At 38.6% G+C, this 14,137-nt stretch overlaps 2 protein-coding genes across 5 annotated transcripts in view; both read left to right on the plus strand.

Moving 5' to 3' along the window:
* csnk1e (casein kinase 1, epsilon) overlaps positions 1 to 11,317 on the plus strand; it is a 43,498-nt gene extending 32,181 nt beyond the window's left edge. Inside the window, exons 7-11 of one of the 4 annotated variants that reach the window (XM_062056207.1) lie at positions 3,940 to 4,088; positions 4,154 to 4,337; positions 4,842 to 4,987; positions 6,665 to 6,730; positions 10,371 to 11,317. In XM_062056207.1, coding sequence (XP_061912191.1) covers positions 3,940 to 4,088; positions 4,154 to 4,337; positions 4,842 to 4,987; positions 6,665 to 6,697 — 512 coding nt within the window. In that variant the 3' untranslated portion in view covers positions 6,698 to 6,730; positions 10,371 to 11,317. The remainder of the gene's footprint in view (positions 1 to 3,939; positions 4,089 to 4,153; positions 4,338 to 4,841; positions 4,988 to 6,664; positions 6,731 to 10,370) is intronic. The other 3 variants (XM_062056208.1, XM_062056209.1, XM_062056210.1) reach the window with 3 other exon arrangements.
* A 1,131-nt stretch (positions 11,318 to 12,448) lies between these two features.
* Positions 12,449 to 14,137, plus strand: part of tmem184ba (transmembrane protein 184ba) — a 32,486-nt gene continuing 30,797 nt past the window's right edge. Inside the window, 2 exon segments of the mRNA XM_062056211.1 lie at positions 12,449 to 12,763; positions 12,841 to 12,867. The gene's annotated coding sequence lies outside the window, so the exon portion shown is untranslated.

Here is a 14,137-nt window from a genome sequence, read left to right on the forward strand (position 1 = left end):
ACATTCAATAAATCAAAGCTTATTTATATTAGGCCTTAATTACAAATGTCTCAAAGGGCTGCAAAAACCACAACGACATCCTCAGCTCTGATCCCACATCAGGACAAGAAAAAACTCAACCTAATGGGCACAATGAGAAACCTTGGAAGGTACCGCAGGGTGACTGGTGCAATGGATGCCGAGTGGGTAGGGTTAATAACGTGAGCGTCACCAACTGGTCTACCTAACGCATCCTCCGTGGAAACTGATCTGTGGGCACCTGATAACCTCTCCGCACAGGAGAGGGGGGCAAAGCAGAAAAGAGAGACGGCGGATCAACTGGTCTAAACGTGGTCTACTGTATTTAAAGGCTAGAGTATACAAATGAGTTTTAAGTTGGGACTTAAATGCTTCTACTGATGTAGCATCTCTAACTGTTACCGGTGGGGCATTCCAGAGTACTGGAGCCCAAATAGAAAACATTCCAAAGCTCACAGACTTTTTTTGGGCTCTGGGAATCATTAATAAGCCGGAGTTCTTAGAACGCAGATTTCTGTCCGGTACATATGGTACAATACAATCAGCAAGATAAGATGGAGCTACAACGTTTAAAATTTTATACGCAAGTAATAGTACCTTAAAGTCGCATCTTAAGTGTTCTTGTCAGAAGTCTAGCAGCCGCATTTTGTACCAACTGTAATGTTTTATTGCTAGACATAGAGAGATCCGAAAACAATATGTTACAGTAATCAAGACGAGATGTAACGAACGCATGAATAATAATCTCAGCGTCGGTGGTGGACAAAATGGGACGGATTTGAGCGATATTACAGAGATGAAAGATGGCTGTTTTAGTAACACTCTTAATGTGTGACTCAAATGAGAGCGTTGGATCGAAGATAATACCGAGATTCTTTACAGAGTCGCTTTTTATAATTGTTTTGTTGTCAAATTTTAAGGTGGTGTTGTTAAATAAGTGCCGGTGTCTAGTAGGACCGCCAATCAACATTTCTGTTTTCGTAGCGTTAAGATGCAAAAAGTTGCTGGACATCCATTGTTTGATTTAATTAAGACTTGCCTCCAGATGACTGACTACGTAATGACTGACGTTGGTCAGCTTTAGGGACATGTAGAGTTGGGTGTCATCAGCAGTGAAAGCTAACACCGTATTTGCGTATGATGTCAGCTAGCGGCAGCATATAGATGCTGAAGAGTGCAGAGCCAAGAACCAAACCCTGTCGACCATTTACAAGTCTTAGGAGTTCCTCTAGTGTTATTTCTTCAAAAAGAGAGAGATTATTTTGGAGGGCAATATCCGTCGTACATACATTTGTATCGGCGTTAATAGAGCTGGCACACGTTATCTTTAATCTCCTTTCTATTGAGTTACATTTTCTTTTAAAGAATTGCATTAAGTTTTCAGCCGAGTGGGTGGAGCAACTGTGAGAAGTCCCTTGTTGAGTTAGCGATGCTACTGTACTGAACACATTTTTAGGATCGTTTTTATTGAGGCGGATGAGATTTGAGTAGTAATTAGTTTTAGCTAAGGTAAGCGCGTGTTTATAATTTATCAAACAATCACTCCATGCTTGATGGAAAACCTCAAGTTTAGTCGCATGCCATTTGCGTTCCAGCTTTTTACATGATAGTTTAAGAGCTCTAGTTTCTTCTGTGAACCATGGGGTACACCTTTAGGGGCCTTTTTTTAGCTGTAGCGGTGCATTACTATCAATGGCATTGCGCAGGGCATTGTTAAAGTTGTTGGTGAGGTTATTGATAGAGCCCACATAATTTGGGAATGGCGCCATTACCAACGGCTAGGCCAACAAGAGTCGTAGTTGTGGCAGCATTAATTTTGCGGCTGCTAAAGCATTCGTTATTAATGGCTTGTTGACAATGAGGCAGAACTTCAAATTTTATAAGGTAGTGGTCGGACATTACCTTAGTGTATGGGAGTACCATAACTTTGGAGGTGGTGACACCCTGGACTAGATCCATACTATTACTGTTGTGATGTGTGGGTTCATTATTATTTGTGTAAGACCGGAGCTATCGATTATAGTCTGGAGCGCCACGCACAGAGGTTCTGACGGGGTATTCATATGGATATTAAAATTATGTTATCTGCGTGCATCCCTATATCAGCAACAAACTCTGAAAATTCACTAATAAAGTCCGAATATGGTCCAGGATAGATAACAACCAGATGGAGAGGTAGCGGTGTGGCAAACTTTATAGTAAGTACCTCAAATGATTTATATTTATTACTTAGGTTAGGGTTAAGGTTTTCATTGGATATCGGTCCGACCCCACCAACCCTTCTAAGGGTACGGGCAATATGTGCACTCGTATAGTTAGGAAGTGATGCCTCGTTAGCGGAAAAACGTAATCTGGTTTTAGCCAAGTTTCACTGAGACCAATGATGTTAAGATTGTTGTCTGTAATGACCGCATTAACTAATAACGCTTTGGGAGACAATGATCTGATGTTTGAAATGCCCATATTATAGGTAGTAGGCTGTTTTAGGCATTATTGTTAATGGTATCCATAGTACTGATATTAATATCGTTCCGTCTACTTTGCGTAGTACGCCTTAAATAATTTTGATCACATTTAGGAATTGATATAGGGGGGATCTTGAGATTATTTGCCTGGTGCTGCGATAGATTTAACGCTTCATAATTTGCCACCTCAGTAGAATGCATGCCTCCTCATTATGTGGGTTGTGTATTATTCTACAAGAAATGCTATGTGTGCAGGAATTTTCCAGCCTGGCGATGGTTAGTTCTATCTTAACTGACTCTTCACCCGGGCCAACAGGCACTGTAGTTGCCTGCATCCGACCTTGCTCTAGTGTAGTTAGTCAAATGTGACTCAAACATTGATCTATATTCCTAGCAAGAGTGATGGCGCCTTCCCGGTTTAGGTGAAGGCCATCCCTCCTCAGCAAGCACAGTTTGCCCCAGAAAGAGGGCCAATTATCAATATACGTTAGTCCCTGTTCTCTACAAAAACGAGCCAGCCACTTGTTAAGCGAGACTAATCTGCTATACCTCTCATCATTTCCTCTCGCGGGTAGAGGGCCTCGATGCCGAGACATCTTTCTAGCGAGATTACAAGTCCCAGTTATGTTCCTCTTTGTAATCTGGAAGGGTGAACTATCAGGAATCTGCGCCGAGTGAACAGACTGAATAGCTTAAGTAGTCAGGAGGAAATGGGTATCAGGTGTGCCCAAAGGTGGCTCCGACACATGACCAAAAAAGCAGACAGGCGGCAGCAGAGCTGCCAGATCATGACAGAGACAATATATTAACAAAATAAACATATCAACATATCTGTTTTTTGTCTTATATTTTAATACACGGTTGTACCTCAACTCACTTAATTGGTTCAGCGATGGAGCTCTTATCTCAAAACACTTGTATCGCAAATCAACGTTTCCCGATTGAAATTAATTTAAATTGATTTAATTGGTGCTTGCCCCGCCCTCCCAAAAAACCCACAATTGTAACATGGAACATGCTTTTTAAAAAGAAAAACTAACTTTTAGATCAGATATATTGTATAAAATAATACAATCAAATGTACTATTAACACCTGCAGTAGTTTTATGAAGTAATGTATTAATTAGGTACTGCATTTACCTTGGAGAGTGGACTTCTACGGTATCACCTTCCAGCTGCTTCCCCGTCAAACACACCATCCGCACTTTTCTATATTTTCATGGATAAATATTCGCCGGATTTCAAATTTTTGCTTGCAGTTTAAAGCATTACAATTAGCCAAGAGACAGCTCTTATTTCAAAACACTCTTAAGTTGGGGCACTCTTAACTGTATATGTAAATATATAGGGCTGTGGTTAGAGTGTTGGCCTCATAGTAAAAAGATTGAGGGTTCGAATCTCTGTCTGGGTGCCAATTCTTTTTCAAATCCATCCCAATCTCTCTTCTGTCTTGCAGCTGTGTTCTCCACCTACCTGAACCTGTGTCGCTCCCTGCGCTTCGACGACAAGCCGGACTATTCTTACCTGAGGCAGCTCTTCAGGAACCTTTTCCACAGACAGGGCTTCTCTTATGACTATGTCTTCGATTGGAGCATGCTGAAATTTGTGAGTGGGACAATTGTAAGTTTACGCTGGCCAGCTGTGGTTTTCACACTTCCACTGTGTTCCAGGGGGCCAGCAGAACAACAGAGGATGGAGACAAGGACCGTAAGGAGGAAAAAGAAGATGAAGAGCGAGCAGGCGCAGGTGGCCGAGCTTTGCCATCTGGACCCAAACCTTCAGCGGCTAACCGAGTCAAGAATGAAGCGGACATACTTCCGTCTAAAGCGGTCACACGCGGGGTCCAGCAGTCAGGTAGGAAACAACAATCCTATGTGTCAATGTTGCTCATATTTTTTGTTATTAGTGTGTACACACACAGACACACACACACACTAGGCCACTTGTACCATGCTTGGGCCACACTTCCCCTCCATTAGCACGGCACAATTACAACAAGTCCTAAAACCCTTATTGTATTGCAATCGCTCCTCCCAAGGCCTTAATGATACCCAACACAATTCATAAATTACAATGACTCAAAATAATCCAAAAGTTAAACCCACAGCACGCTTGCTCACTCGCAACTACTTCCATATGCGTAATGATTAATGCGATCGATCCACTCGCTGGCGGCCACCTTGCACAATAAAGATAATCAAAAGTAGACTGGAAATAATCCACAAAGTCAGGCAAAATGCAGTAACACAGCAGATTAGACGCGACGGGACAGAAAAACAGGCCATTGGAGGCCACGTCCGGCACGGTACAAATGGCTTAAATATGAGTACGCCCTTAATTGCAGGTGTTTGCGTGCAGGTAATCGTTCTCCTCAGGTGGGCCGAGCAGAACGAGTAGAGCGAGAGCGCAAAGTCGCCATGAGGCTTCATCGCGGTGCCCCCGCCAACCTGTCCTCGGGTGACCTCTCAGCGCGCCTCGACCAGTCACGCATCACGCCATCGCAGGTAGGATGAGTCATATAGCCTGGAAAAGTTAAAACTAGAAAGGCCCTCCACTAGAGACCAAGGCCAAACTTGTCCAATATGTCTATAGTTAACTTTTGTCAACACAGCGCCATCCATTGGGGCCCGTGGCTTTTTGTCCAACTCAAATTCATCGATCCATCCATCTTTCTATGAAAGTTCTTTAATAATTGAGAATTAGTAAATAAATAAGTAAAATATAGATAACAAATTATTATTTTTTTAAAGTATCAAATTCATCATTGATTTTACCCAAAACGCGCTATGAAAAAAATCACAGATGTGTATTTGATCAATTTTTTATCAATACATTTGGAAAGCCTGTTTACCGTATAGCCGCACATTTAGGGGTTACGTTTCAAGACACCCCAGAAATGGTGAAAAACTAACCCAATTTGACCCATCAAAAGCCTTAAGAGTGCCTATTTTTTATACTCTAAACCGATAATGTTCTTCTCACAGTTTTTCTCACAGACTTTTGTACATTAAGAAACAAGTAAAGTATAAATTTGTTCCTCGCTACATTGCGCTTCAAATATTGCGGCTTTACCACATCGTGGGTTTTTGGATATTGTTTATTTATTCAAAGCATATATTTCAATGTTTTGGTCTTAAATTAAGCATTTTAAACATAAAAATAGCTCATTAAAGTACAAATATTGTATTGGCCACTACAGGAGACCAAACCAATCAGAGCGCGCTGTTCAGTATCCTGGCCACTGATTGGCTCAGGTCCAGCCATCATTACTATATTGGATTAAAATATTGTAAAGGTGACTGAAGGGTGTTATATCATGTCTAAAGGGCTCTCATAATGTTGAAAAATGAATTTAGAAGGCAATCAACAGGTTGTGAAAATATTTGATTAATAATGAATTATTCCCACTTCACGGAATTACATTTATCGCTGTCATGTCTGAACCAATGAACCAACAGTATTGGACTTACTGTAAAAAAAAAAAGAAGTGCAATTATACATCTTGGCAAGTATCTTCCTAAATTGACTACAACACTGTTTGTTTCCCTGTAGATAGCGCCATCAAATCACTTTCTCATTAGTTACCATTAGGAATACTAACACTTACCATTTCAGCAGATACAATTATTCTGGGAGTGCAGGGGGGCCAGGAATCTATTGTATATTTCTTTTAGACAATTTCCTATTTATGAGGAACATGGCCAGGATTAGCATCACAGCTCATGTGAAATGTTTACTATCCATTTGCCAAACAACTTATTCCCCTGTTGCTATTGACAAGTACCGGTAGACATCAGGAGCCTAAGTCAGTGCCTGGTTACACACTGTTGTGGGATGACATCCCACTCCTGAATAAAAAATTGTCACAAGTCAACCAACATGGTTGTGTTGGTTATTTTAGCCTAACGAGCACATTAAAACTGACAAGTGTTAAGTTTTATAGCGGTCAGAACTGACTTAATTTTTTTCTACTGTCAAATTCTGAAGGTAGTCTCAAATAAACACCACTCTGTGAAGGCTCGCTATCGTTTCCGATTATACTGTCCAGAGCCACAGTTTGCATACGCAAAACATGCTGCTTTTTTTTTATACACAACAAAGTTACATTCTGGATAAACCAAGTTAGTTAGCTTGTTTTCTTGCTTTCTTGACTAACCTGTCATTGTCTCCTTCACCTCCAGGTCAGTGTGCCCTTTGAACATCTGGCAAAGTGAGTTCTTCTCAACTGGCCTGCTGGTCAGAGGCAGGTATACTATTAATCTCTCTGCCACGCACACACATACATACAATATGTGTGTAAATCAATAAACAGTCAGGGAATAGTACTAGACATTTGAAGTTAGTGTTGGGCTTAGATATCATGATATGCTTGTTGATATTGTTTCACTCCAGTCCTATAGGTGGTGCTAAAGTACATTACAAAGACACACTAACTGCTTCATACATACTGCAGGGGTGTCCAAACTTTTTCCACCAAGGGACATACTAAAAAAATCAAAGGATGTAGGTTTTTTCTTTTTTTTGTTGTTAAAAAAAGCTAAGAAAAACTTATGAATATACATTTCAAGACCATTTTTCTAGTTATTAGTATTAAGATGTCAGCCTTTTCTCACTACATTGTGCCCCTTTGCGCTATGTTTCGCATCTATGCTGATTTTTCTTAAAAATGTTATTTCCATAATGTGTCACGGGCCAATAACACTCTAACTGTGGGCCGCACTTTGTATTGTTCACTTTTTTTAACCACAATATTTTATGATCATTAGACAACAGATGTACTTTATTAAATCCCTAACTTTTTTAGATTTAGTGTCCAAATGTCTATTTCTAACCATGACATACCAGTTTCATTACAAATACAGTAGTACCTTAACTTATGAACTCAATTGGTTCTGTCACTGTGACAGAGCTGTTAAAGGGGAACTGCACTTTTATTGGAATTTTGCCTATCGTTCACAATCCTTATGTAAGACAAGAACACGTGTTTCTTTTTTTATCTATTCTAACTAGCAAATAAATGCGAGTAAAAGTCTGCTTACATTAGAGCTTATGGGAGTTGCTCTATTCTGCCTATAAAGCGCTTAGAAAACATCCAAACACTTCCATCAAGGTATTATACATTAGGGGTGTATCAATTGATTCATATATTGATAGATCAATTTATATTCCTAAATTTCAAGTATATTGATCTGTGCTTGGCAAGTTTGCCTTCCAAAATATAGGTATCGATCCAAGATTGTTTTAAAAGGGAAATTGATTTCATCAAAACAAGGAAAAGGAAAACATTGGATTTAAGAACGGCAGACATTATATGAAGTTTATCAGTTTTAAAAATAAGGATGTTAAACGTTAAAGTCTATTTTCCCGTCTGTGGCGTCATCAAACCAAAAATGGTGGATAACTAACGTGGTCGAGAAAGGTCATAACAAACACTGACGGCACAAGACAATAGTGTAATATCTGTGACGTGTGTCTGTGCCCTTAAGAGGTGGTGCTGTTGTGTGTGATGTGTGCGAGAGCGGCAGAGTGAACAGACTCGCTCGAGTTTGTGGGTGTTTTTGTGTTGAGTGTCTAAACGTGACTTGTGGCGAACAGCAGCTCTTGTATATTTGTCTTTTGACTCCCTGAGTTTGTTACCGCTTGTGAAGAAAGTTTCTGAGAGTATATCTCAGACTGTGTCTCTGCCTCTCCACTGTGGGGCATTACAATATCATAACTTTCAGCTACAGCACGATTGCAAAAGCCACAACAAATACAAACGACACAACACGATGATAAAGACGCGACCGACAAAGCGGAAGTGACAATTATGGCGACGCACCAACTTCCGAAAGACAAGGAGAAATCATTTCATGAGGAAGAAAGAAATAAAATAGATGGATGAAGGAGTTTATGGAAATTAGGGAGCGAGGGACCAACATCATCAATAGGGATGAGGGAACATATATGCTTGCACACACCTAGGACGCTGTCCTTCATTGGCAACGTGAGGTCGGAGATCAAATACTGTATGGCCGGGTCGGGGAACTTATTTAGCAGGTAAATCTACTGTTAAAATGTTGGTTACTGTACTTTCACGGAAAATTACTTGAATGTTGAAAATGTGAGTAGAAAAGGTTTAATCTTGTTAATTCAACCTAAAGTGTTGGTTGCACTTTATTCAAATAAGATGTGAATGCATGGGTCATTAATTGTTGTTTACTTGCTTGTTTGTATCCATAGTTAATTTATACATAATTATCTTACAAGAAATAACAGGAATATAAGAAATGTCACCTGTAGTGTTCAGTGTCCACTATTTATTTCAGTCACACTGTTTTTTGGGGGTTTTTTTTTGCTAAAAAGTTACTTAATCGATTTCAACTCAATGAATCTAGCCGTATCGGTCTAAAAAAAATTAGGTCGTAATTACGTATTCTGTCCATTTAAAGCATTCAGCGGCGTATTAATTTCAGAAATGCATCTCGACGTTTGCTTTCTCCTTCCAACATCATCACTGATTACTACTCATGCAGACTTCATGAGAGACAACAAACGCAATAAAACATCATACTGTACAATGTTTGCTGTCACTGGGATGCCGACTATTTGGATGTTGATATATTCCCGTTTAGATGAAGAATGACCTATAATCCTTGCCAAAAAAAGACAGTGGAACCACGCATTTTTTGGGGTCTTTTTCACCATTTCTGGGTCCGAATTGGCTGTCATATTTGACCAACTCCTCGGATTATGTGCTCATCATTTTACTATCAAGATGAGAGGCATGATTATAATACATGATAATCTACAATAAACTTTCACAAGCTCCGATGCAAAATAGCAGCTCACCATCTGATAATGTCAATACAGCAGCATAATAAAGTAACCTCTCTGTGACAATGTGCTGCTAAAAATAGGCCCTTAACATTAACACTTACAATAACAATATCATTAATACTTAGTTAATATTCAGGTCACCAAATGTGAATGGAGTATTGTTGGCAATTTTGTGATGGTTATTTATTGGGTTTTATTGGCGGAATAGAGGATCTCCCATTGACTCCATTGTAAGCACACTTTAATTTCTCTTTATGAGTTAAAATGCATTGAAAAAACATGTGTGTTCTTGTATCTCATAAAGATTGTGAATTATAGGCAACATTCCAAAATATGTGCAGTTCCCACTTAATTCAAAACACTTGTATCGCAAATCACCCCCTCCCATTGAAATAAATTGAAATCAATTAAATAAGTGGATGACCCCCCCACCCCCACCCGCTCCCCAAAACAGCACATTTTTATGTAGAAAAACAAGACAATATAATGTACAACAAACAACTGCAATCATTTTATGAAGTAATGTAATAATAAAGTACAGATAGGAGATACCACAGGTAAATTTGGAGGGTTGACTTCTATGGTATCTCCCTCCAGCTGCTTGCTGTGAAACACACCATCCGCAGCTTTTCCATATTTTCATGGATAAATGTCATCTTATTTTAACACTCTTTGCTGGCGTTATTCTCAATCTGCTTCAGTATGGTGCAAAACAGCAGTGATATACTCAAATTTGTGACACACTAGGTCATGTTTTTGATGACTTCTTTCTTTAATCCAACGAATGTCATCATTTTCTTCTTCTCAGTACTGTCTTTTTGCAGTCACTTTCTTCTTTCACATGGTTGAAAAACCAAGACATGTCAATCTCTAGCTATAAAATGATATGGTGCTTATAAATCCAATTTTTGCTTGTACCTTAAATCATAAGACAGCTCTTATCTCAACTCTTAATTCGGGACACTCTTAAGTTAAGGTACCAATGTAGTCCACACAAATAAAATTATTACTTATGGCCAAGCAGGTATATTTATTGTACTCCTTGTGTTTTTTTTCATGATCCCCCAGCGGCTGCAGGGAATCAACTACTCCTTGCTTTTCAAATGCATGAATGAAGGCATGAGTGAGTGGAGGAGCAAGAAGATGGTGCATTTCAGGCGCTTGAAAGGGGTATAAATGGCGCCCATGTGTGAAGATTGGTAACCAGACGGAGCGGAAGTAACGCTTCAATGATGGAAACCAGTTGGGCCAAAATTAAAACTTTACTACTGGCCAGTGCTGTTTGTAGGGTGCAGTTTGGACAAGTAAAGTGACAATGAAGTAACTGATGGATGTTTACCAATAATCACTGATCCATCCATCCAGAGGCTCAACTTGCAAAACAAAATATCAAATGCACAAACTTTCAGGTTTCCGTGGTTTACAGCTGTAATAAACTACAATCTAATTGCTAATGTTAAGGAGTTAAATATGCTGCATATTCATTTCTCAAATATAACAACCGATGTGACAGTCAGAGATGTATAATTTGTGTATTTAGGCGTTTCTTAGAAATAGTCCAAAATGTCTGTCTGTGTTGTCATTGTAATTGTTCATCCTTCTGCTTTGCCTCTCAGACCAAAATACAAAATACAGGAGGGATTATTACTTAGATGAATTACCCATAAATTTCAGATTGATAACATTTTGTCTTTTGTGAGAGAGAGGCTACACAAAGTGCAAAAGATTGAATGTTATAACATCTTATCCCAGTGTGTAAATTGAAATATCATAGTGATGTATATGTTGTACATATAGTATAGTTTTGTTTTCTGCATAAAGTGAAATATGGCAATAACTATTTGCCAGAATGTACCAGATTAACATGTTTATCCCTTATGCAAGGAATCCCGGGGTATGAAGTCGGTTAGAAAGGAACTTATAAATGATGATGTCTTCTGCATTTCTTTACCATGCGTAAGTTTTGTTTCTACTTTTGTGTATACTTTCAAAATCATTAAAAACAATACTGCACATGTTGACTTGTGATCACATTTTACTACATAAGTGGATTGAGATCCTGACAAATTTGAATGCTTTAGTGCTTTCACACTTAGCAGTACTGTACAATGTGTCTGCAGTACCCGGATGTTGCACTCAATACAACCCACATATATAAATAACATAGTTCAATAAAATATATATTGTATATATATATATAATTATGTGTGTGTATATATGTATAGACATGTGTATATATGTATGAATATATGTATACAGTGTGTATATATATGTATGTGTATATATTTGTATATGCATGTGTAGATATGTATACATATGTGTATATAAACATATGTATGTATAAACATATATATATATATATATATATATATATATATATATATATATATATATATATATATATATATATATCCATATGTATGTATGTATATACATATGTGTGTGTGTATATATATATATATATATATATATATATATATATACATATATGTATATATATATATATATATATATATATACATATATGTATATGTATGTGTGTATGTATATATAGGTGCGTATATATATATATATATATATATATATATATATATATATGTATATATATATATATATATGTACATGTACATGTGTATATATGTATATATGCATATGTGTATGTATGTACATATATATACGCACACACATAAATACACATATATACATATATAATCGGTGTATTTTAATGTATTGTTAAAATGCTCTTGTGCTACAAAGTTTTTTAGTCTTATTTTTAGAAAATTCTAAGTAGTGATGTCAGTGTCAAAAGCATGGAAATATGGCACCAATTTATGGAATGTTTACAATAAAAACAAAAGTAAAAATAGAGTCAATATTTCAGAATAATTCCCACCTATACAGTAATATTGTGATATATTTGATTTATTCTCATCCACATCTTGTGTTTTAACTGCAACCAGTGATTGTTTCCTTAGTTAAAACAAATAATGAATATAGGCTCCTTGAAAGAAACAGCTCTTAGATCCATAAATCCCAGGATCCTTTCTCTGGTGTGGGAGTAACTCCGCCTTCTTCCTTGTTATTAAAAGATGTGTGCCGTGATTTGCTGTGGCGTTTGGTCCTCCCATAATGGGCGTGGCTAGTCTGACTCCAATCCCCTGTCTGTCCCAAAGTGTTTAGAGAAAGAAGAGCTTCGGCCAATGACAGTGAGGGTTTTCAGTTTCACTAACGGAAAAACGAACTTTCGTTGGCATAAAAGAGAAGACATATAAACTGTAACGTACGCGTTGTTTAACATGCGGACTGAAACTGTAGCTTAGGTGACTTTTTCGGTAGGGGAAAGGAAAGGTTAACGGGTCAGCGAGGGCTCAACATGGATGTCCGGGGGGACGACAGTGCGACACTGAGCTGGAATTAAGGCTGTTTACGGGCTATTTCTGGTCGAAGGATTCTTTTTTTTGGTAAGTCTGGTCTCTAAAAAACGTATGTCTGCACACAAAGAACAAGTACTAATAAATATTACTTTTCTCTATTCCAGGGTTGAAAGTTGGAACCATTAGCAAAGGTACGTTTTTACCGGTTCGCCTCATTCAAACGTCACCATTGCGCATATTCGTGTCAAACATGTAATTCAGTTTTAGCTTTGGAATACATTGGCTTTATGCTGATAAGCACCACTCCTACACCCCCTCTTGGCCCTCGTCCCATCTGTTGCAGCTCCTGACCTTATGGCACACATCCATTGTTAGTCCTGTTTGACTATTTGGCTTTTTATCTAAACACACAGATGTCCCTTTTGTCCCTTCAAAGTCACCGATGTTATGTATATGTGTCAGTGTTGTTGCCTTTATTTGCCTTTTTATCTGTGCATCTGCTGATGCCTTTAAGAATGACCTCACTGTGCCACACAAAAGCATCAGAGAAACAAACCACCCTAACTTTTATCATACATCATCATAATCATATAGGTTATAAAAGTCAGAAAGCAAGTGTTTTTTATTGAGGAAAATACTATATCTATAAAGTCCAGATTTTTCAGATAGGTAATCATGTAATTCAAATTAATATCTTCCATGGTCAAACTAAGTAGAGTTACAGCATGCCTAACTCGAGCTGCCATAACCATTGTTTTCAAGGGGTGTAACGATTCGATTTTATATTTTTGGTTGCTGATGCGATTCAGGGACGATCACATTTATTTAGAACAATATGATCTAAAACGATTCAGTAACTTTTAAGCAAAAAAAAATCAACCGGTGTGACTGAAAAAAATACTGGGCACTGCAGCTGACATTTCATATATTAATGTTATTGCTTGTAATGGAATTGGGTATGAATGAATTATATCAATCAATCAATCAATGTTTATTTATATAGCCCTAAATCACAAGTGTCTCAAAGGGCTGCACAAGCCACAACGACATCCTCGGTACAGAGCCCAAATACGGGCAAGGAAAAACTCACCCCATTGGGACGTCGGTGAATGACTATGAGAAACCTTGGAGAGGACCGCATATGTGGGTAACCCCCCCCCCCCCCCCCCCCCTCTAGGGGAGACCGAAAGCAATGGATGTCGAGTGGGTCTGACATAACATTGTGAAAGTCCAGTCCACAGTGGATCCAACACATCAGTGAGAGTCCAGTCCACAGCGGCGCCAGCAGGAAACCATCCCGAGCGGAGACGGGTCAGCAGCGCAGAGATGTCCCCAACCGATGCACAGGCTAGTGGTCCACCCGGGGTCCCGACTCTGGACAGCCAGCACTTCATCCATGGCCACCGGACCTATGCAACTCCCCCTCGCAAGGGACAGGGGAGAAGAGGAGAGAAGAAAAGA

This window comes from Entelurus aequoreus, linkage group LG08, assembly GCF_033978785.1.
Source record: "Entelurus aequoreus isolate RoL-2023_Sb linkage group LG08, RoL_Eaeq_v1.1, whole genome shotgun sequence".
NCBI classification, from domain to species: domain Eukaryota; kingdom Metazoa; phylum Chordata; class Actinopteri; order Syngnathiformes; family Syngnathidae; genus Entelurus; species Entelurus aequoreus.